The following is a 24,520-nucleotide window of genomic DNA, read 5'->3' as shown; positions in this document are numbered from 1 at the left end:
CCTGCATGCTTTCTTTTCTCAGATCCCCAAGGAATCGTTTCACATATAGTTATAAAGTCTCGCATTATGAAGCCCTTAGCCACCCAGGAGCTAATTGCCTTCCTTCGCTTAACTTTACTGCAACGTCTCACCAAACCAGCTGTCCTGAAACTCGCTCACTTCTCACACCAGGTTTTTCATATGCTTCTCATCGCCTTCTATCTGTGTTACTCTTTACATTCCCACGAGTCCACTGAAACATATTTTGAATTTTTTTTCTGTCTTGTTCCACATCTCACGATAGTGAGCCCTGTAAGTCTCTTACTTACTATGAGAGGAGTCAAAAGGCTCATAGAGTCACCCCTGAGTTTTGTCAATGAGAAAACAAGGGGGTTACATCATTGGCCCAAAGGGTTACAGCAAGTGGCTAAACATGGGAGGCCAAAGATCTGGGTTCCTGTCAGGTCATGTGGTTCGGGTTAGAAGAGAGAGATTTGAGAGGGCATGCTTGTCATATCGGTGGATGGACTAGCCCTGTGAAAGAAGACTCACTCAGAGCTCCAAGCTGTCTGCCTGGAACCTAGCAGAATGCAGTTGGCAGGATAACAACACGAGCCACTGAGCCTGGGTGCACGAGCAGCCAGTACGTGCCTTACCGGGACGCCATACTTGATTCCTTACTGAACTGAAGTGAACGCCATCTCTTCTTATTTATTTTTTTCTAAAATTTGTTTAAAATATACTTGGCTGATGTTTTTTAAGGAAAAATTGTAAGGATTTGAACATGAAGCGATTCTGATTTGTTCTGGAAATGGCCTCCAGACACACCGTGTTGAATCTTCCCTTTCTTACTGGGAGTTGAGTCCCTTCATGACTACTGGTCATATTTTGTAACTTCCAACAAATTTTGGTTATCACAGAGTCATGTTTCATTTTTAAAGACTCATTTCTGTTCATTTTTAAAAATTAAACCACAAATTTAATCCGGAGCTTTCCCCCACGACCCCAGCATTGGCAAGGTCCTGCTATACAGCTCCCATGTGTGCCTTTTGGGGAACCAGCATGGTTTGCTCTTTGCGAAACTTTCCCCTTTCCCTCTTCTAGTTGCTAGCTCCTCCAGTGCCTTGAGAAGAATAAATATCTCCTTACTTAACCGGGAGAGGTTGCAGTTGTCTCCCTGGTTGGCCATAGCTGCTTATCTGGATGGCTGTCATTAGGGGTGGACAATGGCTCCAACCTGCCCTGCTCAAGCCGTGCTCAAGCCTTCCAAGCTTTCCTGGGCATGGATGGTTCACTCTTAAGCTTGGCCACCTCTGCTGCTGAGGCTCAGCTCGCACACTCACACGGCCTTCCTCTGCTCGCCTCTTCGCTTCCCTTGCTTGGTTTGCCAACAACTCTATAACTCTGAATCTCATCTCCCCTCTGCAGCATCCCCAGGCAAGGACACATGGAACCCATCGTCCCTCCCTCCTGGAAACACCAAATAGCCCTGAGTCCCCGCCTTACCTGGCAGTCCCTGAGATGCCAGGTCATTCCTATTAACTTTCCCCCTGCTTAAGGAGAATGTCAGATCCACAAGTCCCTGAAGAAGCAGACATCTAATCAAGGGGAAGAGTGCCCTCCTCTTTCTTTCAGGAAGCGCCAAGCCTCGTGAGGATTGTCTGGGCACCTCTGCCTCTTTGGGTTTTGAGAGCAAAGCACCCTACTCTCTCTGTGCATTGCACTTTCTCAGACAGGTACCTGCTCCCCTCTCAGCAGTCACCATTTTCCTTGACGGCCTCCGACTGGGTCTCTAATTAGCCTTTCAAGAGGGAGCCAGCTTTAACACAGGGGCCCCCTTGGATTTGAATTTGAACCATAGAAAGACTTTTGTTCATAGCTTCGAGCCACTGAAATGTTAAACAACATGAAAAATTCCATACAACATTCTACTGTTTATACATATACAATAAAATACTAAAGACATTTCTAAAATTGTTCTTAATGATAAAATAATCTTGATTTAAGCAGCAATGGGTCATACCTGAGTGTTCCAGGAAGTCACAAGAGTCCCCAGGAAGGAACCTGCCCTTTGACATGCAGTGATGCATAGGCAGCACTCGCTGCGGACCCCCTAGGTGAGCGGATTACTGGCTCTGTTAGAGGATTGCTGTGCTATTTATGCTTCTCGCTATTTATGCTTCTCGTCTCATCGCTTCGACAGAGGCTCAACGCTGGTTTTATAGTGACCGCCTATACCTTACAGACTCCAGTCGTGAATATGAGCTAGAAAGACGTTTTCATGAAAAGCAAAATATTATGATTCACCAATGATCTGGGTCAAGCATGCAAGAGAGTGTGCAAACAAATGAATATTGGCAAACTTTGATTTGTAAACAATCAAGCAATGACACGTCCATATGATTTTTAAAGAATCGTAATCCAAGCGCCCAAAGATTAAAAAATGAGTGGATATACACCCTGTTCGTGATAGATCTTATTCTTTTTGCAGTTAATGAATAAAAATTGATTTCCTTTCATTTTTATTCTTCTGTTACAGAGTTTGACAGACTATGTGAACCACATTTTGATCATTCCTTTTGGCTACCACTTGATTTGATCTGGGGCCTTTTTTAACTATCTATTTAAATCAAAACATACAGGCTGTGGCCTTGGCTCAGGTGGTTGCTCCATTAACTCATCATTTTAAAGGGCTTCAGGCTCAGATGCTGTTGGGAAAGGCTTCCATGTGGTAGGTAACGTGCTCCCTCTAGCGGATAAAGAGAGAGAAGAAAGTACTGGATTCCTTCCTTGGAGGATTAGTTACGATTTCAATTTCTGAGCACAAATTCTGTTTTTGGTTTAGTTTCTCCCTAAAAAGCTACACTTTGTTACATCCAATTTCCCAAGGCTCCATTCACACATCAAGTCTATGAATCTTTTTTGTATTTCACTTTTATCTCCACTGGTGACTTTTTTTTCCTTTATGATTCTCTTCATCATTAAAATCACTCTGCCAACAAATACTTATTAAGTGCCTTCCATGTGTCAGGAATAGCTCTAGGCACTGGGGGTATAGCAGTGAGTGAACAAAATGCTTCAAAATCCTGTCATCGGGGAGCTTAAAACAATATCAATAAAGTTCATTGTGAGATTCCTATGTACCATTCTGTGTCCTTAGTGATTTGCAGATATTATTTAACTCATCCTCCCAACAACACTCGGAGGAAACTGAGAAACTGAGACATTTGCCAGGGGTCACACGGATAGCGAGAGGTACCACACCTCAGAGAACTTTGCCCACCAGACCACCTGGGAACTCTGAACCTCAGGCCCTGTTTGGATTTTCTTTCTTGTTCCCGAACCGACGTGCGTTCCCTCCTGGAGAGTTAAATCAGACTCCCCACCAGAAGTAGTTGTCTGACAAGTAAAGTATATTTGCAGCAAATAGGAGACCATGAGGAATCATTTCCAGAGTCATAGCGTCCTCCAACAAAGGGAAGCAGGGACATTTATTTGGGATGGGGAATGAATATTCAAAAGGAGAGGTGGGCATTCGCTTGCGCAGGCTCAGTTGGAAAACATCCTTCCACATGCACTGCAGGTTAAGGTCTTAAGGCGTAAGGTCCTCCTGGAGCGATGTTAGCATTAAAAATAAGGCAAAGGTCATAGCTGTAGCTCTCATGGTGATGCCTGGTCTGGTTGGGGGAGTGGTGATTACATCTCCTTAACATAACAAAAGGAAAAAGAACAATTTGGAAAAAGAGTTAAAATATCCAAACCCACCCTTGAGTTCATCAGGGCAACCAGTCAGTGACGTTATGGTTTGTTTTAATTCCCTGTCTCCTCCAACTAATGGGGATACTCCATGTGAACAAGGACCGTGTCTGCCTGCTCGTCACCGTAACCCAGCCCCTAAAGCCTGCCCCGGCTGGTTCTCCAGAATAACTTGCTTCGATGGCTTAACCACAATGAAATCAATGAGCAGAAAATGGAACTGAGGACTAATTGACTCCAAACCCTTCTCCCCAAGGTCCTTTACTACTTCCCCGCGTATCCAAAATAGGAAGCAACCCCTTACTGGTTGGCTCAATTGAATTATCCTAGAGTTGTATGTTCTCTCCGTTTTCTTAAACAGTAGGTGAAGGAAAGAGTCTAAAATGAACAAGATCTGGTTCTTCAGAAGACATCAAGTCTTTAAACAGTTTCTCACTTGTCAGCTCTCCTGAATTTTGCAACTGGAGGAGAAAGGGAGAAGACAAAGCAATGTCCACGTTGGGCTGAATGGATTCCCTTGAAGAGCCATTCACGCTTGGGGTGGAGAGCAGAGGATGAGTCGAGCTGAGCTGCCCTTTCAGGATCTACTGAGCCTGCTGTGACTATAACCTAGTGCCCATATAAAGGGGTCAGTGTCCATGGTGTTATTTTGTTATTTATTTTATAGTAGTTATTTTCTCAATCTTTATATGCCCTATACAATCACTTCCACTCGCCAAATGACTTAAGGGCACGATAGCTGTCATTCAAACCTGTTAACCCTTCTTTGTGTGTTTGAAAGTCATCAGCACCACTCTGGCCTAAGTTGCCCACACAGAATGGTAAATATCGAAAGAAAGATCTACCATGTGAAATGCTTCTGGCCTGAATAAATGCCTGCTCAGTTTGTAGCGATGCCTAGGTAATTACTCGGTCATGAAGCAGGCTCACCTTTCAGAGCTGAAGGAGTCAGAAAGAATTACCGGGTGCAGGAGCAGCTCGTGGATCTCTCTCAGCCTACCCCTTAGGTTTATGTTTTTAAAAGGGTTTGCCAGTGTCCTGCTTCTATTACACAGACATAAGAAAACAAACCAAAAGGAGAAAACTGAAAAGAGGTTATTTCAGGCTGACAGTTATTTAAAAACAGCAGCAACAACAAAAACAACCCAGGGGAATCCTGAATATCAAAAATCAAGAGGCCTAGAGTGTCATCTGACAAGAGATTTTCAAATATTGAGGTATATTGGGTAACCGAGTTCAAAACTGATTCGTCTTGAACTAGAAAGCCTGACTTATGGCCTATCAAAGATACATTGTACATGTGCTTATCCATTAAAATAAGGAATCTCTCTTGAGATAAAGAACGCCAACTTCCCCTCCTACTTCCCTATTGGTAATGCCATATTGGTAACACCCAGATTAGTCCCTTTCCTGGCATCATGGTCATGTTGATCTCCTAATTTGCAACTGAATACTGAATTTATAGTGTTGACACAAAAAATCCATAACCAACCTATAAATCAAAACTGGGGTGAGTTTATTGATGAGGATCAAGGCTGCCCCAGGGAGAAGCCCAAGGCGTCCTGCCCTACACACTGATCTATATCATCCTCTGGGAAGCATAGGACATCCTGACATGATCATCTGACTCTTATCTAAAGTTATAGGACCACCTGATAACCAGACCCCACCTGCACTGATACCATTTTAACAACTTTTTTTACATACTCTTTCCTTTGTCTTGTAAAGAGATAACTCGCATACCTATGCCCTAAATTTAGCCCTACCCTCAACCCATGTTTGTAGCTCTTCCTGCCCATGTGTCCTGTCCCCATGCCTGCAGCTCTTACTGCCCATGGGTCCTGTCCCCATGCCTGCAGCTCTTCACTGCCCATGGCCCCTGTCCCCATGCTATTCTCTGAATAAAGGAGCACTGCTAACAGACCTTGAGAGTCCAAGAAATCTTTCTTTCAACTTCTTGGCTCGCTGAGCCCACATCATTTATTATGAGCCAGAGTGAGGATTATAACCCAGGAAGGTCTTAGAAGGCTTTCCAGAGAAGCATGGGTTTAAGTACAGTCTTATATCCTTTTAGAACAAAGAACATACATTAAACACACCCAGGAAACATTTTCAAAGAGGTATTCAGTTGCAAATTAGCAGGTCAAAATGACCATGCTGCCAGGAAAGGGACTAATCCGGGTATTACCAATAGGGCGTTCCCAGTAGGGTATAGGCGGGGAAGGAGGCATTCTTTATCTGAGAGAGAGTCCTTACTTTAATGGATAAGCAGATGCACAAGGCATGTTTGATAGGCCATAAGTCAGGCTTTCTAGTTCAAGCCAAATCAGTTTTGAACTCGAATAGTCACCCCATATGCCTCAACATGTGAAAATCTCTTGTCATTAGGTTGGTTATGAATTATTTGCATCGACACATTCACCCTTTATTAAAACCAGAGGGGTGGTTCTTCCCTCCTTGTTAGGTCTTTTGTGAATGAGGAGCTCTGTAAAGTTAAGCTCGCCAATTGATTCTATACAGCTCTTCCTTCATTGCACCCAGGTTTTTTTCTCCACAGTCAGATTGTATTTATAGTTGATAACCACCATCTTATTTTGAGAGGTCAAGATACCAGTTTCTGATGGGGTTAAATTGCTTTTAGTCACTATTTTTATTTTATACCTGCCAACTTCCCTGATAAACCAACCTATCTCCAAGTGGATGGATCCACACTCTACGGAGATCCTCCAAGGAGAGGCTTTTATCTCCAATCTCTTTCTTCTGCCTTTCTGCAATTGCTTCTTCTCCTATCGTGTCAACTGTCACCTGTGTGCAGAAATCTCTCATGTCTTATCCTCCCTTTGCAAACTCTAGGCAGCTATTCCAACTGCCCTCTGGGCATCTCTACCTTGACTTCTACTCTTGCTTGAATGTCAATATGTCCTAAACTGAATTCACCCCCAAACTTGCTCCTAATCTCCTTAGTCATTGCCAAAGTCCTAAGGATGAAATCACTACAATGAGTTTTGGATCTGTTCCCCTCCTCTGAGTGCCTGCTGCCCACAGCCAAGTTGCCCTCACTCTTTCTTTCTTGGACTTCTTTAAAACTCTTTTTAACTGGTCTCTGTGCTTTCCAAAGACCACTCTTGTATGCAATCTGCTCTTCATCTTCTTAAGTGCAGCTGCCGTCAATCTCTCTGCTGCCCAACAACCTTGAGAGGTCTACCAACAATTTAGAGAGAAACTCCTGAGCCCAGCTGGGTGTCCAGGGCTCTCCACAATGAGGTCCTCTTGGCGGGCCCTTATGATGCGGGGTCGGTGAGCCGAGGAGTCGAAAGAAAGATTTCTTAGACTCTCAAGATCTGGCAGTAGTGCTCTTTTATTTAGAGAATAGTGTGGAATAGCATGGGGACAGGACCCATGGGCAGTCAGAGCTTCTGCTGCCCCCGCTGGTATGGGGACAGAGCCCATGGGCAGGCAGAGCTGGTGCGTGGGGACAGGACCCACGGGCAGTCAGAGCTCCTGCTGCTGCCCCGAGTTGAGGGTTAGGGCTAATTTTATAAGGCATAGGTATATGATTCATCTCTTTACAAGACAAAGGAAAGAACATGAAAAAAAGTTAAAATGGTATCAGTGCGGGTGGGGTCTGGTCATTGGGTGATCCCATGACTTTTAGACAAGAATCAAATCAGATTAAGTAAAGGTTAGAAAGGTTAGACGCCACCACCCTAAACCAGTTACATGAGATTGCCAAACAGCAACCAACTTAAGTTCTTGCCTCTGGCATTGACCAAGAGCCTCTAGAGATAAGACCATCCCCCCCTCTTCCTGGCACAGAGAGGGAGGCATCTTCACAGATAGAGGTTTCCCTTAGAAATGTAAATGTTTCCCAACAAAGGGGCAAACAAATTCCACTCCTTGGAGCCTGAATCTCATCTGTAGTTTTAAAACTAACCAGCCTAAAAATCCTCATCATAAGCCATTTTAAAATTAAGCAGCCTAAAAATCCTCATCACTTAGACCGACCCTCAATGCTCACTAAACTGGAGTTCTCACCTTTCCTACACTAACAAGTCCTTTCCTGTCTCTGGGTGTTCTCTCACACTTTTTCTTCCTCGTGGTGTACCAGTCTCAACTCCACCTTCCCTGTTGCATCCATTCCTTGAGACCTTTAGCTCAATTCAAGAGCCAGTTTTCCAATTCCTCCTGAGGGTTTTTTCCTCCAGATCTTTATAGCACACTGTTGGTTTTTCTCCCACCGTAATTTCCTTATTTTCTTCTTCTTGGTATTATAGTTACAGGCATACCTTGTTTTATTACATTTCACTTTATCACACTATGCAGATACTGCAGTTTTTACAAATTGAAGATTTGTGGTAGATATTTAAAAAACACATTTCACAAGCCTACAGCTGCCGCAGAGAGTGATTCCTCTGACGGATCTGGGCAAAGTAAATTGAAAACCTTCAGGGAAGGATTCACCATTCTAGATGCCGTCAAGAACATTTGTGATTCATGGGAAGAGGTCAAAATATCAACATTAACAGGCATTTGGAAGAAGTTGATTCCAATCCTCATGGATGACTTCGAGGGGTCCAAGACTTCAGTGGAGGAAGTCACTGCAGATGTGGTGGAAACAGCAGGAGAACTGGAATTAGAAGTGGAGCCTGAAGATGTGGCTGAATGGCTGCAATCTCATGGTCAAACTTTGATGGATGAGGAGTTGCTTCTCATGGATGAACAAAGAAAATGGTTTCTTGAGATGCAATCTACTCCTGGTGAAGATGCTGGGAAGATTGTTGAAATGACAACAAAGGATTTAGAATAGTACATAAACTTACTTGATAAGGCAATGGCAGGCTTTGAGACTGCAATTTTGAAAGCAGTTCTGCTGTGGGTAAAATGCTATCAAACAGCATTGCACACTACAGAGAAATTGTTCACAAAAGGAAAAGTTAATCGATGCAGCAAACTTCATTGTGGTCTTATTTTAAGAAAGTGCCACAGCCACCCCAGCCTTCAGCAACCACCGCCCTGATCAGTCAGCAGCCATCAACATCAAGGCAAGACTCTCCACCATCAAAAAGATTATGATTCTCCCAAGGCTCAGATGATGGTTAGCATTTTTCAGCAATAAAGCAGTTTTTAATTATGTACTTTGTTTTTTTAGATGTAATGCTGTCGCACATTTAATAGACTATAGTATAGTGTAACTTTTTTGTCTTAGATCATACTTTTGTTTCAATTATTTTATTGAGACCATAATAGTTTATAACATTGTATAATTTCAGGTGCACATTATTATTTATCAATTTCTGTATAGACTGCGTTGTGCTCACCAACAGTAGTCTAGTTTTTATCCTTCACCATACATATGTGCCCCTTTACCCCTTTCACCCACCCCTTCCCCTTTCCCCTCTGGTAACCACTAATCTGTTCTCTTTATCCATGTGTATGTTTATCTTCCACATATGAGTGAAATGATGCAGTATGTGTCTTTCTCTGTCTGGCTGATTTCACTTAAGATCATACCCTCGAGCTCTATCCATGTTGTTGCAAATGGGATGATTTTGTCTTTTTTTATGGCTGAGTAATATTCCACTGTGTGTGTGTGTGTGTGTGTGTGTGTGTGTGTGTGTGTGTATACCACATCTTCTTCATCCATTCATCAGTTGATGGGCACTTGGGTTGCTTCCATGTCTTGGCTATTGTGAATAATGCTGCGATGAACATAGGTGTGCATAAGTCTCTTTGAATTGTTGATTTCGTGTTCTTTGGATAAACACCCAGTAGTGGGATAGCTGGATCACATGGTATTTCTATTTTTAATTTTTTGAGAAATCTCCAACTGTTTTCCAGAAGGGCCACACCAGTTTGCGTTCCCAACAGCACTGTATAAGGGTTCTCTTTTCTCCACATCCTCTCCAACATTTGCTACTTTTTATCTTGGTAATTATAGCCATTCTCACAGGTATAAGGTGATATCTCTTTGTAGTTTTGATTTGCATTTCCCTAATAATTAGTGATGTTGAACATCTTTTCATGTGCCTGTTGGCCATCTGTATATCTTCTTTGGAGAAATGTCTGTTCATATCCTCTGCCCGTTTTTTGATCAAGTTTTTTATTTGTTGTTATTGAGTTGTATCAGTTCTTTATATATTTTGGAAACTAACCCCTTATCACATATGACTTGCAAATATTTTCTCCCAGTTGATGTGATGTCTTTTCATTTTCTTCATGCTTTCCTTTGCCTTGCAGAAGCTTTTTAGTCTGATATAGTCCCATTTGTTAATTTTTTATTTTGTTTCCCTTGCCTGAGTAGACATGGTATTCAAAAAGATGCTGCTAAGACTGATGTCAAAGAGCGTACTGCCTATATTTTCTTCTAGGATTTTTACGGCTTCAGGTCTCACATTCAAGTCTTTAAACAATTTTGAGTTAGTTTTGTGTATGGTGCAAGATAATGGTCTACTTTCATTCTTTTGCATAAGGCTGTCCAGTTTTCCCAACACCTTTTATTGAAGAGACTTTCCCTTCTGCATTGTATGGTTTTGGCTCCTTTGTCGAGGATTAACTGTCCATAGATGTGTGAGTTTATTTCTGGGCTTTCAATTCTGATCCATTGATCTGTGTGTCTGTTTTTGTGCCAGTACCATGCAGTGTTGATTACTATAGCTTTGTAGTACATTTTGAAGTCAGGGATTGTGATGCCTCCAGTTTTTTTCTCCAGATTGCTTTGGCTATTCAAGGTCTTTGTTGTTCCATATAAATTTAAGGATTCTTTGTTCTATTTGTGTGAAGAATGACATTGGGATTCTGATTGGGATTTCATTGGATCTATAGATTGCATTAGGTAATATGGACTTTTTAACTATCTTTATTCTTCCAATCCATGTGCATGGAATATCTCTCCATTTCATTATATCTTCCTCAATTTCTTTCAGTAATGTCTCATAGTTTTCAGTGTATGAGTCTTTCACTTCTTCAGTTAAATTTATTCCTAGATATTTTATTCTTTTTGTTGCAGTTGTAAATGGGATTGTATTCTTTCTTTTTTTTTTTTTTTAGGAAGATTAGCCCTGAGCTAACTACTGCCAGTCCTCCTCTTTTTGCTGAGGAAGCCTGGCCCTGAGCTAACATCTGTGCTCATCTTCCTCTACTTTGTATGTGGGATGCCTACTACAGCATGGCATGCCAAGTGGTGCCATGTCTGCACCCGGGATCTGAACTGGCAAACCCCGGGCTGCCGAGAAGTGGAACGTGTGCACTTAACTGCTGTGCCACCAGGCCAGCCCCTGTATTCTTTCTGCTGGTTCATTATTATTGTATAGAAATACAACTGATTTTTGTAAGTTGATTTCTAGTGAGTTCTTTAAGGTTTTCTATATATAAAATCATGTCATCTGCAAACAGTGAGAGTTTCACTTCTTCATTGCCTATTTGGATTCCTTTTATTTCTTTTTCTTGCCTAATTGCTCTGGCTAAAATCTCCAGTACTATGTTGAATAGGAGTGGCAAGAGTGGGCAACCTTGTCTTTTTCCTGTTCTCAGAGGGATGGCATTCAGTTTTTGTCCACTGAGTATGCTGTTGGATGTGGATTTGTCATATATGATCTTTATTATGTTGAGGTACTTTCCTTCTATATCCATTTTATTGAGAGTTTTTATCATAAATGGATGTTGGATCTTGTCAAATGCTTTCTCTGCTTCTATTGAGATGATCATGTGATTTTTATTCCTCATTTTGTTATTGTGGTGTATCACATTGATTGATTTGTGGATGTTGAACCATCCCTGCATCCCTGGTATAAATCCCACTAATCATGGTGTATGACCCTTTTAACATATTGCTGTATTTAGTTTGCCAATGTTTTGTTCAGAATTTTTGCATCTACGTTCATCAGTGATATTGGCCTATAATTTTCCCTCTTTTAGCTGTCCTTGTCTAGTTTTGGTAGCAGGGTAATGTTGGCCTCATAGAATGAGTTAGGAATTGTTCTACCTTCCTCAATTTTTTGGACTAGTTTGAGAAGGATAGGTCTTGAATCTTTTTTGAATGTTTGGTAGAATTCTCCAGAGAAGCCATCTTGTCCCAGACTTTTGTCTTTGGGGAGGTTTTTGGTTACTGTTTTGATCTCTTTACTTGTGATTGGTCTATTCAGATTCTATATTTCTTCTTGATTCAGTTTGGGGAGGTTGTATGAATCTAAGAACTTATCTATTTCTTCTAGGTTATCCAACTTGTGGGCATACAGTTTTTTGTAGTATTCTCTTATAATCCTTTATATTTCTGCAGTATCCATTGTAATTTCTTCTCTTTCATTTCTAATTTTATTTTCCTGAGCCTTCTCTCTTTTGTTTGTAGTGAGTCTGGCTAAGGGTTTTTCAATTTTGTTTCTCCTCTCAAAGAACCAGCTCTGGGACTGGCCCCATGGCCGAGTGGTTGAGTTTATGCACTCCACTGTGGCAGCCCAGAGTTTCGCTGCTTTGGATCCTGGGCGCAGACATGGCACCACTCATTAGGCCATGCTGAGGTGGCATCCCACAGAGTACAAGCAGAGGCATGCACAACTGGAACATACAACTGTATACCAAGGGACTTTGGGGAGAAGAAGAAGAAGAAAAAGAAGATTGGCAACCAATGTCAGCTCAGGTGCCAATCTTTAAAAAAAAAAAAACGAACCAGCTCTTAGTTTCCTTGATCCTTTCTACTGTTTTTTTTTTTTTGTCTCTATTTCATTTTTTTCTGCTCTAATTTTTATTATTTCCCTCCTTCTGTCGACTTTGGGCTTTGTTTGTTCTTCTTCTAGTTATGTTACGCGCAGTTTAGGATTACTTATTTGAGATTTTTCTTGTTTGTTGAGGTGGGCCTGTATTTCTATGAGTTTCCCTCTTATAACTGCTTTTGCTGCATCCCATAAGAGTTGGTATGTTGTATTGTCATTTTTATTTGTCTCCAGGTATTTTTTAATTTCTCCTTTGATTTTTTCATTGGTCCAATGGTTGTTCAGTAGTACGTTGTTTAGTCTCCACATAACTGTGACATTCTCAGCTTTTTTCTGGTAGTTGATTTCTAGTTTCATAGCATTGTGGTCAGAAAAGATGTTTGATATGATTTCAATCTTCTTAAACTTATTGAGGCTTTCCTTGTTTGCCAATATATGGTATTTCTTTGAGAATGTTCCATGTGCACTTGAGAAGAATGTGTATTCTGCTCTCTATATATCTCTTAAGTCTATCTGATCAACTGCTTCATTTAAATCCACTATTTCCTTGTTGACTTTCTGTCTGGGTGATCTATCCATTGATGTAAGTGGGGTGTTGAGGTCCCCTACTATTATTGAGTTGCTGTTAGTTTCTCCCTTTAGGAATGTTAATAGTTGCTTTATACACTTTGGTGCTCATGTGTTGGGTACGTATATATTCATAAGTGTTATGTCCTCTCAATGGAAAATCCTTTTTATCATTTATACTGACCCTCTTTGTCTTTCTTTGTCTTTTTTTTTTTTTTTATCTTGCAGTCTGCTTTGTCTGATATAAGTATGGCAACACCTGCTTTCTTTTGTTTGCCATTAGCTTGGAGTATCATCTTTCATCCCTTCACTCTGAGCCTATGTTTGTCTTTAGAGCTGAGATGTGTTTCCTGGAGCCAGCATATTGTTGGGTCTTGTTTTTTAATCCATCCAGCTACACTGCGTCTTTCACTTTGAGAATTCAACTCATCTACATTTAGAGTAATTATCGATATATGAGGGCTTAATACTGCCATTTTATCTCATATTTTCTGGCTGTTCTATATTTCCATTGTTTCTCATCCCTTGTATTTCTGACTGCCATTTCATTTTGGTGGTTTTCTGTGGTGGTTTTCTCAGTTTTCTCTTTTTTTTATGAATTGTGTCTCTGCTCTGATTTTTTATTTAGTGGTTACTGTGAGGTTTATGTAAAAGATCTTGTAAATGAGGTAGTCCATTTTCTGATAGCCTTTTATCTCCATTAGCCTAAGTAGGTTCCACCCTTTCCCTCTTCTCCTCTGAGTTATTGTTGTCACAAATTATTCTGTTTTATCTTGTGAGTTTGCAACTAAATTGAAGTGTTTATAGTTACTTTTGATGCTTTCCTTCCCTTTATCTTCTAAGTTATAATTAAGTATTTGCTACCCTGTTCAGAAAGAAAGCTGCAGTTTTCTGATTTTGTCTATTTATCTTCTTGCTCAAAGTGTTGTAGACCTTTGCCTTTTGTTTCAGGTATGATATCATCCTTGATACTTTCTGGTAGGGGAGGTCTAGTGGCAATGAACTCCTTCAACTTTTGTTTATCTGGAAAAGCTTTTATTTCTCCATCATACCTGAAGGATAGTTTTGCTAGATAGAGTATTCTTGGCTGAAAGTTTTTGTCTTTCAGTATTTTGAATACATCATTCTATTCTCTCCTAGCCTGTAAGGCTTCTCCTGAGAAATCCGCTGAAAGCCGGATAGGAGTTCCTTTGTAGGTTATTTTCTTCTGCCTTGCTGCCCTTAATATTTTTTCTTTGCCATTGACTTTTGCCAGTTTTGCTATTATATGCCTTGGGGAAGGTCTTTTAGCATTGATGTCATTAGGAGTTCTATTGGTTTCATATATTTGTAAGTCCAGTTCTTTCCTCAGGTTTGGGTAGCTCTCAGTTAACATTTCTTTGAACAAGCTCTCTGCTCCTTTTTCCTCCTGGAATACCTATAATCTTTAAGTTGCTTTTTCTAATTAAGTTGGATATTTCTTGAAGAATTTTTTTTCATTTTTTTAGAATCTTACTTCTTTCTCCTCCTCCACCTGAAACATTTCTATATTTCTATCATGTAAATCACTAATTCTCGCCTCCATATCAGCTCTATTTTTAAAGGATTCTAGACTTTTATCTCATTAATTGTGTTCTTCATATCCAGAATTTCTGCTTGTTTTTTTTCATATAGTTTCAATCTCTTTGGTGAAGTGTTCTTTCTACCCAGTATTTTATTCTTGAGCTCATTGAATTGTCTTTCTCAGCTTTCTTGTAACTCATTGAGTTTCTTTATGACAGCTATTTGGAATTCTCTGCCATTTAGACTGTAAATTTCTGTGACTTCAGGGTTGGATTCTGGAGACTTGTCATTTTCCTTCTGTTCTGAATTGTTGCTGTAGTTTTTCACCAGTGTTTGATGAACTAACCCTTTGCCAGCACTTTTGTGGTAGTATCAGGCCATGGATTCCACCTTCCACCACTGGGGGGAAGCAGGAGCTGTGTTTCTGATCCCACCCCATCTGCTGGATGTTATGGTGGTCTGGTGGGGGCTCCCACCAGCTGGAAAAGTGTTCTCAGGTGGGCTCAGGGCAGCCATTGCCTCTTCATACAGTTGCGTCAAGGCACGTTCCCACCTGTGGGGCCACAGCAGTACTGTACTCAGTCCTGCCAGCTGAGAAAGCATTAACACATGTACGTAGACCTGGGCCACTGGTACCACAGTGGCATGGTGGGCTCTCCAGCTGGCCAGGAAAGCATTTGTACACGGGCTCAGGGCTGCCTCTGCCTCTTCTTACAGTCATGCTGAGACACGTTCCCACTTGCAGGACCACAGCAGCACTGTGGGTGTTTGGCCAGGAAAGTGTTGGCACACACGCACTGAGCTGCCAGGAAAGGGTTGGGGAGTGTTCACCAATCTCCACTACTTCCTGGAGGCCCAGTCCTTCCACCTTCAGATGTATAGCTGTGTGGGTCTCTCAGGTGTGCCATTGTGCTGTGTGGGCTTCCTATTGGTCAGTGAATGTCCATTTAGTTGTAGTTCAAAGAGGGAGAGATAAAGGGCGCAGCTCACTCCACCATGTTGCTGACGTTACCCTAAACATAACTTTCATATGCATTGGGAAACCAAAAAGTTCATGTGGCTTGCTTTATTGGGATATTCCTTTATTGTAGTGGTCTGGAACCAAACCTGCAATCTCTCCAAGGTGTGTCTGTTATTGATTTATGAGTCTTACTCCCCGCGAGCACACACACACACACACACACACACACACCCACATCCCATGCTGGAAGTGGCATGGTAGCTAGGAAAAAGCAGCAGCTTTGGATCCTAACTCTAAATCTATCTACACGGGCTTGGGCAAGCTCCTTATCCATTCTGGACATAGTTCTCTTATCTGTAAGAAGTGAGCTATGCTCAACTTTTTCAAATTAAATTAAATTAAGTTACGTATATTGACTACCAGGTGCTCACTAGATCCTGGCTCTCATTATTAACCATAATTATCAGTCTTCCCATCTCCAGGTCCCTGCAATGCCTGGCCCATATCTTACACAAAATAGGTGCTCAGAGTGTTGGATGAACTGAAGACCCTTGTCTTTAGGTGGATTCCTTTGCTTAATACTTATCTCAAAATTTAGTAGCAGTTTGACAAGCACTGTGTTAACCTACAGAGCACTGAATAACATTTTCCAATTAGATTTGTTGGTGCCCAGGGCAGGCTACCCCAAAATATCCTGCATTGGCATATTGATTATTTTGAATTAATGTTACTTGTTTTGACTTAGTAACATTTTGACCATCTTCTGTCTCTTCCCCCTGAAAGCAGGAAATAAATCTTTCATGTGAAAGGTACCCTCCCCACACCAGGAGATAGAGACATCCTTATCACCAGAGCCAGGAAATTCAGGGCCAAGAAGCCTATATAAATAAACCTTGTTGCTTTTACTAACTTACTACGTTAAGCCTAAACTCTGCTCAAATTCCTCACTAATTACATACCCCAAATCCAAGTTTCTTATTTTTTTTTTTTTTGAGGAAGATTAGCCCTTAGCTAACTAACTGCTACCAATCCTTTTTTTGCTGAGGAAGACTGGCCCTGAGCTAATATCCATGCCCATCTTCCTCTACTTTATATGTGGGACGCCTACCACAGCATGGCTTGCCAACCAGTCCCATGTCTGCACCTGGGATCCAAACCGGCAAGCCCTGGGCCTCTGAGAAGTGGAACATGCGAACTTCACCACTGCGCCACCAGGCCAGCACCAAACCCAAGTTTCTTTGTCCTGTCAATTCCTCACAAGTTTATTGTTTCTTTGTGTAAAACATTTAAATAAAAGCAGCCTGCTTTGCCCATCTTGGAGAGTATCTTTTTTTACGATCTCCAATATATATGTATTAAATTGGTTTTTCTCATATTAATGTGGTCTTGTGCCAATTTTATTATTAGTCCAGCCATTAGAACTCAAGAGGAGTAGAAGGAGAAATTCCCCCCTCCCCAAGAGATTTATCAGATGCTAGGGTTTTCAGCTGAACCAAAATGACCCAATTCTTACCCAATTATTATAAAGTTGATCTTGCTATGTTGAAGCTGAGCTGTCACTTATATTTTAGAACAGACGGAGCCAGGTGACAAGTAGATATCCAAAAAGCGAAAATCCAGCAACTGCAGTGAAGCCCAAGAGCCTCAAGCCTGGTTTCTAGGACAGAGAGCTGGTGTCAGGCTGCATGCCCGTAATGACTCCCTGAGGTCATTTAGCTGACATGTCTCAAACCGTGGTCTCACTGGAGCTTCCTCCTGGGAATGACTGAAGAGAGTAAAACAAGAGAAGAAAATCTGGTTCTCCCAGCCACAGACACCTGACCCGTCATTCAGATACATAAACCATACAGTTACCCGTGTGGTATAATTCCCAGGCTTAACGCCATTTATAGTGATTTTGAAAAGCATGGTGGTTGTACTACTGATAGAAGAGCAGAGATTACATTTCCTCTTACTGAAACGTATCAAGACAATCTAGGGGCCTTCTTCACTCCCAGTAATTCTGAGAATCACTCTGTAAAGCTCCTATAAATTAATGCCTTCATGGGGATTAGCTTGCAAGGAACCAAAGACAAGACAAGGATTAAGGTGGAAAGGTTTGGGGCCAAGTAAGAAAGGGCACAATGGAGGGGAAAGGGCAGTGCCATCAAAACATCCACGTCACTGTTTCAGACATGAGTTTTCTGGCTGGTACATAAACCGTGAATTTAATGAAGAGCAACAACTAAATACAATTGCTTTTTGACAGAAAAATTAAAAAATCTTTCACTGATAAACAGAAGTACAATAGTTTCCTAATCCGCATGCATGACCTCCTCTCCCCTTTCCTCCAGCATGCACGCCCACACACACTCACACACCCACACACACAGGGCGTTCTTTAGGTCAGCCAAAAGTGCTTACTCTGCACCAATTGCCAAGAATACTTTTTCTCTACAGAAGCTGAGTGCAATAATTATTTATGTATTTGTCTGGCTATCTAGCTGTTTGTTTCTTGTTATGTTCCAAAAAGATTTAAGATGGCTTATGTGGATATGTCATATGACAAGAATTTAAATTAGAAGTGGGGTGAAAAAAGAAATAAAAATAAACCAAAGATGAAAACGTGGGGAGACAGGAAAAGAATTAAAAGTCATAACATGATGATCTTATACAACGTGCTACCGGTGAACCATAAATCTGCCTCTAATCTATCCAGTGGCTGAATTTGAAGAGAAATCTAGTCACTTATATAATTCTCGTCTATCAGAGGGATTCCCAATCTTTTATTTGCATCTGAGTCATCTGAAGAGCTTATAAAAAGTAGAATCACTCAGGCCTCACTGAATTTCAAATTCTGTAGATCTGGGCTGAGATCCTAGAATTTGTAATTTTAACACATTCCCATTGATCTCTCAGATAAAAACCAACCAAATTCTCAAGACAAGAACAATTACTTTTGATATTAAGATCATAGAGGAATTTATTCTAGAGAATGACAAAGAGAATCTTGTGAAATACAAAACATTCTTACAGACATTCAAGATGAGTCTCAGAGGTTCATGGGCCATTGCTTATAACTTTAAAATAGGCTTTCACATAGTTATGTGAAAGTAATTATGTTGGGATTTGGTAAAGAGAGGACAAAAAACATAACAATGTTATCCAGGAATCTGATTTTTGCTAGTTCAGCTCGACCCAAGATAGGAACTAAAAAGGATTTTCTATCTACTGAAGCCCGTTATCTTTACACGGAGCCAAAAATTAAGAAAAATTAAGAGCTCATCCTTATGGAACTGCTCTTTGGGAAGACCTAAACCTGTTCTCGTGGACCCAAATCGTCCAAATTTCTCAATGTCGTAAAGGTCACAATACACACGAACTCTGCCTGATCGTGTAAAGTTTCGTTCATTTCAATTTTGTAGTAAAAGAGACGAACTTCATTAGATTTTTCACATCTCACATCTTGTCACCTTGAATCTACAGTGAATCCACAAGACTTTGGAGCTTCATGGATATTTTGTTTCCTAAATCAATCGAGAACTAGATAAGATGGTCTTTCGGTTTTCTAGGAAAGGGACAATTTGTGCTGGTTTTAGACAATTTATTATCTGCAGGTGTGCATAAAGTTACTGCTCTCAAACCTTGGTACAAAATGGCATAAAAGGGATGCTATGAGATATTGAGGCCTCACTCACTTATTCAATAAACGTCTGTAGAGGACTTGATATTTGCCAAGCCCTGAGCCAGAGAGTGAGAATACAAGAATAAGCAAGCCTGCCTCCACGGTGTTTGCAGTCTCATCTTTACAGGCAAGAAAAGAGGTGATTATAACATGGTGTGGTAAGTAGTCTGAACGAGGAAATGTAGAACACTCCAGAGAGGATACAAAACCATACTTGGGTGGTCAGGGAAGGCTTCTTGGAGGAAGTCACATGGAAGCTAAAACCTAAAATGTACGTAGAAGTTAAACAAGTGAAGGTGGGTTAAGCATGGATTGAGATGGGGTTCCAAATGGGAGGTGAGAGAGAATGTTAACAAAAAACTTCCCATCTTGTGAACATTCATGAGACAGAAGAAGGTATGTTGCTGAAGCTGAGAGAAATTCAATCTGACCTCTACATGGTGTACGTGAAACTGAGGGTGATACGGTTGAGAAAGACGGAGAGGGGGCAAGCTCTTCAATGGTCTTCTAATCCACAGTAAGGAATTTAGACTGTATCCCAAGACAACTGGGGAGCCATTAGGCTGGTGATCATGTATCGGCATTTAGAAAGATTCCTTGAGCCTCTAAATCTCTCCAGTCATCTTTCATCATGTGCAAGGTCAAATAATTGTTTAACACTTGAAACCCTAAAGTAGTGAAGGAAATTTAGAATGGAGAACCCCAGTGCTTCCTGGAAAAACCCAAGCAGCTCCAGAGTACCCTGTCCTGGCTGCCCTGGGTATGTCACCTTAGAGGGGGCTGGACCCATTGCTGCCACTTGGAGGTCAGGAATGTGAAGATCCTTTGCCGCTTGTTAGGTCCTGAATCAATGACCGCATTAACATACTTCTCTTATGTTGCTCCTCACATATCCGACCCACCTCTGTATCTCCAGCATCCAGGCCAATGCTGTTTCTAAGGAACAGGAAAAGTGGGCAGATAATACTGTCCAAGGGCTGGAGATGGATGGACGAGCTCCCTAAGGAGGGCAAGCAGGACATTTGTAATCATTTTCCATTAGTGGGTCAACTGACAGGGACGTTGAAATTTACTGGTAGAGGTGTTCTCAAGTATGATAACAAAAGAAAAACATTTCATTTTATTTATGTTTATAATTAAAGAACCTCTTTTTAAACCTAAAACTGGCGGATGACTAAAATCCAGGCCATAATATATACTAGGTATCTACGGCTCTGCTGAAGGGAGTAAGAGTTGACCCACAATATAGACTAATTCAATTTATGAAAAAGTACCCATGTCTTAATACTTATTAAATATTAATACTTAATATTAATAATACTCAATAATTATTAAACAAATATTGGCTAATGAGGTTATTTGGAGGGAAAAGAAAATGTTTCAGAAGTCAAAATGCTTAACATAAGATAATTCCCTATGTGTAGTTTGCCACCTAGTGTTAATCCGTGGAAATAAAAAGGCTGGGACGATAATTTTCAAATCAGGCTCACCAGGTGACAAACGGATGACTCAAAGCAACGTTTCAATTTTAACACATCGAATTCTACTACAACCCCTCTGAGGATTGTGGGGGTCGGGGAGTGAGTGGCTGGGTGAGTTGGCTACTTGAGAGAAATCGGTTACTTCTGGGAAGCCCTCTGTTTTTATCAGCTCGACATGTCTCTAACCAAACCAATTTTTTGCCCAGAAACTTTTTTGCCACTCTCCTGTATGCATCCCTCTCCACCCCCTCTCAAATCAGGACCTGTTACATTTGAAGTTCCCTTCCCCCCAGACCCCATCTCCAATTTGTCTTGACCAAGTTTTCCACACGATGGTCCCACCTAACATACCCATTGTAGACTTCAGCCAAACACTTGCTCTTCCCTGCACTCCTCGGAGCCTTGTCAGATCATACTCCTTCCGCCCGCATGGTTTACGGTCGTAGCAGAACTCAGACAGGAAATATGGGCCTACGTGAAGATTTGGGAGTCAGGAGAATGGATGTGATAGATGAAGCCACGGGAAGGCAGGAGTTTCCTGAGCGACTGGACAGAAGAGAGGACTAAGGATGGCACCTGTAGGACAGGGCATTACCAGAGAAAGAAAAGTTGGCAAAGGAGCCTAAGAAGTGGACCAAGAGGAGAAATTTAAAAGTGTGATTTTACAAACAGAGAACAGGTGAGGGAAAGAACTGCAGAGATCAAGTTAAAGGCAGACGACATTTGGCCCGTGTAAATTAGGACATCACTGGCAATTTCCAAAAGAGCAGAAGCATTAAGTGATAAATGCGGCCAGGTGCTTCACAGACTTACAGCACTTGGCATCATCCGGAGTTCATTTGGTTTCTTTTGTTGTTGCTGGATTTTTGTTTTGTTTTAGCCATTTTTTGTGTATCTAGGGTTAATAAATTAATAAGTTACTAATAAATTAAACATGTCTAATAAGCTAAACATTGTTTAATTTGCATTCCTTGGATAACACGATATTGAGCACTTTTAGTTTGGATATATTCTTTTGTGGAGCTTGTGTTCAAGTTGTCCTTTTGTAACTGGATTATCTTTTTTTACTGATATGTAGAAGTTATTTATGTACTCAGGATATACTTTGTCAGATGCATGTATTACAAACTCTGTGGATTGTCCTCTGACTCTCCTACTGGTGTATTTTGATGATAGAAGTTCCTAATATTAATGCAGCCCAATTAATCAATCTTCCTTTACAGGTAGTGCTTTTTTGCATCTCTTATTTACTAAGTCTTTGTCTAGCAAGATCAGGAAGATTCTCCCATGCTGTCTTCTAGAAGCTTAGTTTTACCTTTCATATTTAGAAACCTAAACATCCATCTGGAATTAATGTTTGTGCATGGTGTGATGGATCAAGATTCCTTCTTTCTCCCCTATAATGTGGATATCCAATTGATTCCACATTTATTGAAAAGACCACCCTTTCTTTATTGCATTGCAGTGACACCTTTGTCATGAACAACACATTTCTATGTGCTCGAGTCTATTTCTGGACAGTATTCCATGGATCTCTTTGTCCGTCCTTGTGCTAGCATCACTCTTTCAATTGCAGGAGCTCTGTAACAAGGCTTGCTATCTGGTGGTGCAGTCTTCTAACTTTGCTCTTTTGCTTTAAGATGTTCTTTGCTATTTTTGGCTCTCTACGTTCCCATAAAAGTTGCTAATCCCCCACCTTACCTCCTCACCCAAAACATTGGCACCTTGATCGGGACTGCTTGGATCTGTATCAATTTGACAAGAATTGACAGTTGAACAACATTGTTTTAAATCATAAACATGGTATATTACTCTTATAGAGATCTTTAAAAATTTTCAGGAATGTTTTGCAGTCTTTCTGGGTAGAGCTCTTGCACATCTTTCATTAAACTAATTCCTAGGCATCTAATGGCTTTTTTTATACTGTAAATGGTATCTTCATTAAACACTATCTCATGTGTTGCTAGCTCACACAAATACAGTTGAGTTTTGTACATCGACCTCACCTCCAGTGACATCACTAAAGCCACTAAAAGGACTGGTTTGTCTGTGGATCCTTTTGCATTTTCTAAGTGGACAATCACATAGACTGTGAATTCATTTTATTTCTCCCAGTCAATCCTTACACTCTTTCCTTGCCTTGCACTTAAGACTATAGATTTGCCTATAAGTAACGCTTAACCTGCATCCCACAAATTTTAATGTTATATTTTCCTAACAAAGGATTATCAGATAATTGAGAATCCCTGAAAATGAAAGAGAGACCAAATCAAAAAAACTGAAAACTGAAGAACTTGAAAGAAAGGGACAACGCAGAGGGTCGAATAAAGGGATGGAACAACATTAAAAAATATTAAAAAGAATACCCCGAGAAAGATAACATACTGAATCAATGAACCAAGAACAGGGTCCTTAAAAACAAAAGGACCAGAGAATACATAAAATCTTTTGGAAATTAAAAATGACAGCAAAAAAAAAGGTTAACAGAAGGGTTGGAAGATAGTTAAGGAAATCCCTCAGAACCCCCAAAGCAAAAAGACGTAAAACAGAGAAAATAGGAGGATAAATGTCTGAGGTCCAACATTTGAATAATAGATATTCCAGAAAGAGAGAAAGGAGGAGGAGGAAGCGAGGAAATGGGAGGAAATTATGAAGGAAACAAAACACTGAAGAACTGGAGAACATTCCAAGATGAAGGACATGAATAATTACCACAATGAACGAAAAAAAAGACACATCAAAGATTATCAGAGGGAAATTAGAAAACTCCAGAAATAACGAGAAAACCCCAACCTCTTGCAGAGAAAAGAATTGTCAATGGACTGACAATTGGAGTGACTTCTCCTCAGCAACACTGAAAACTAAGAGATGCTGTAAGAATTCCGAGGGGAAAGTTGGTTTGAACCTAGAATGGGAAACTCAGCCAAACCATCAGTGAAACAGGAGGCAACAGATGCTTTCTGACATGGGAGATCGCAAAATGTCACCTCCCAAGGACCTTTTCACGGAACGCCCCTAGAAGAGGGGCTCACCAAAATGAGAGAATAAGACACAAAAGCTCCAGGACACAAACGATGGGACCAAGAGAAGCAGATGGAAGCCCCGGAAGGACAGAGATACTGCACACCCAGCCAGTAACCAGCCAGCCTGGAAGAAAAGGATAGGGCCCCAAAGATGTATCTTCAGGAGGCAACAAAAATAGAACATAAAACCCGACTGTAGTTGAACAAATGGAAAATAAAGAGGTTTTACAATCCTGTGGAAAATGCGTTAACTTCAGGAAAAACAAAAAGTTGCACAGGAAAAAAAAATGTAATCATAACACACTACTAGTTAGCTAACCAGTGAATAAAAGTGGTACATTAAACAGAAACCGGGCTGGCATAGTGGTTAAGTTCGCGTGCTCCACTTTGGCGGCCCGGGGTTCATGGTTTCAGACCCCAGTTGCGGACCCACACACTGCTCGTCAAGCCATGCTGTGATGGTGTCCCACACACAAAACACAGGAAGACTGGCACAGACAGCTCAGCGACGATCCTCCTCAGCAAAAAGAGGAAGACTGGCAATGGATGTGACCTCAGGGTCAATCTTCCTCACCAAAAAATCCAAGACAAAAAAACGACTGAGTATAAATTTAACAGCAAAGAAACATTACTATACTAGGAGGACAGAAAGGAGGAGGTAAAGGTAACTCACAGGGTGAGGTGAGAGTACAAAACTCTCATCTTCCGTAATAAACAAGTTAATAGATAATGAATAAAGCCAATAAATGAAGCTGTAGCAGAATATATCTATTTTTTAAAATATGGAGAGAAATACCAGCAGAAACTCCTAGAACAGTTTGCGGAGATGGACTCGTGTGGGG

The 24,520-nt window shown here is 40.9% G+C and overlaps 1 protein-coding gene across 6 annotated transcripts in view; it reads right to left on the bottom strand.

Moving 5' to 3' along the window:
- Nucleotides 1–3,374: 3,374 nt before the first annotated feature.
- Nucleotides 3,375–24,520, bottom strand: part of IMPA1 (inositol monophosphatase 1) — a 50,401-nt gene continuing 29,255 nt past the window's right edge. For 2 of the 6 annotated variants that reach the window (XR_011421194.1, XR_011421196.1), the window contains 2 exons: nucleotides 17,024–17,275; nucleotides 3,375–3,684 (listed from right to left, as the gene is read on the bottom strand). Coding sequence is in view for 2 of the 6 variants with exons in the window: in XM_070221386.1 (XP_070077487.1) it covers nucleotides 17,155–17,275 (121 nt within the window). In the remaining 4 variants the exon portion in view is untranslated. Of the gene's footprint in view, nucleotides 3,685–7,075; nucleotides 8,502–16,891; nucleotides 17,276–24,520 lie in introns of those variants that run through there. The other 4 variants (XR_011421195.1, XR_011421193.1, XM_070221386.1 and 1 more) reach the window with 2 other exon arrangements.

The sequence above is a fragment of the Equus caballus genome, chromosome 9 (assembly GCF_041296265.1).
Source record: "Equus caballus isolate H_3958 breed thoroughbred chromosome 9, TB-T2T, whole genome shotgun sequence".
Taxonomy (NCBI): Eukaryota; Metazoa; Chordata; class Mammalia; order Perissodactyla; family Equidae; genus Equus; species Equus caballus.
Note: the sequence above shows the minus strand (reverse complement) of the source record. Positions and strands in the feature narration are given on the sequence as shown.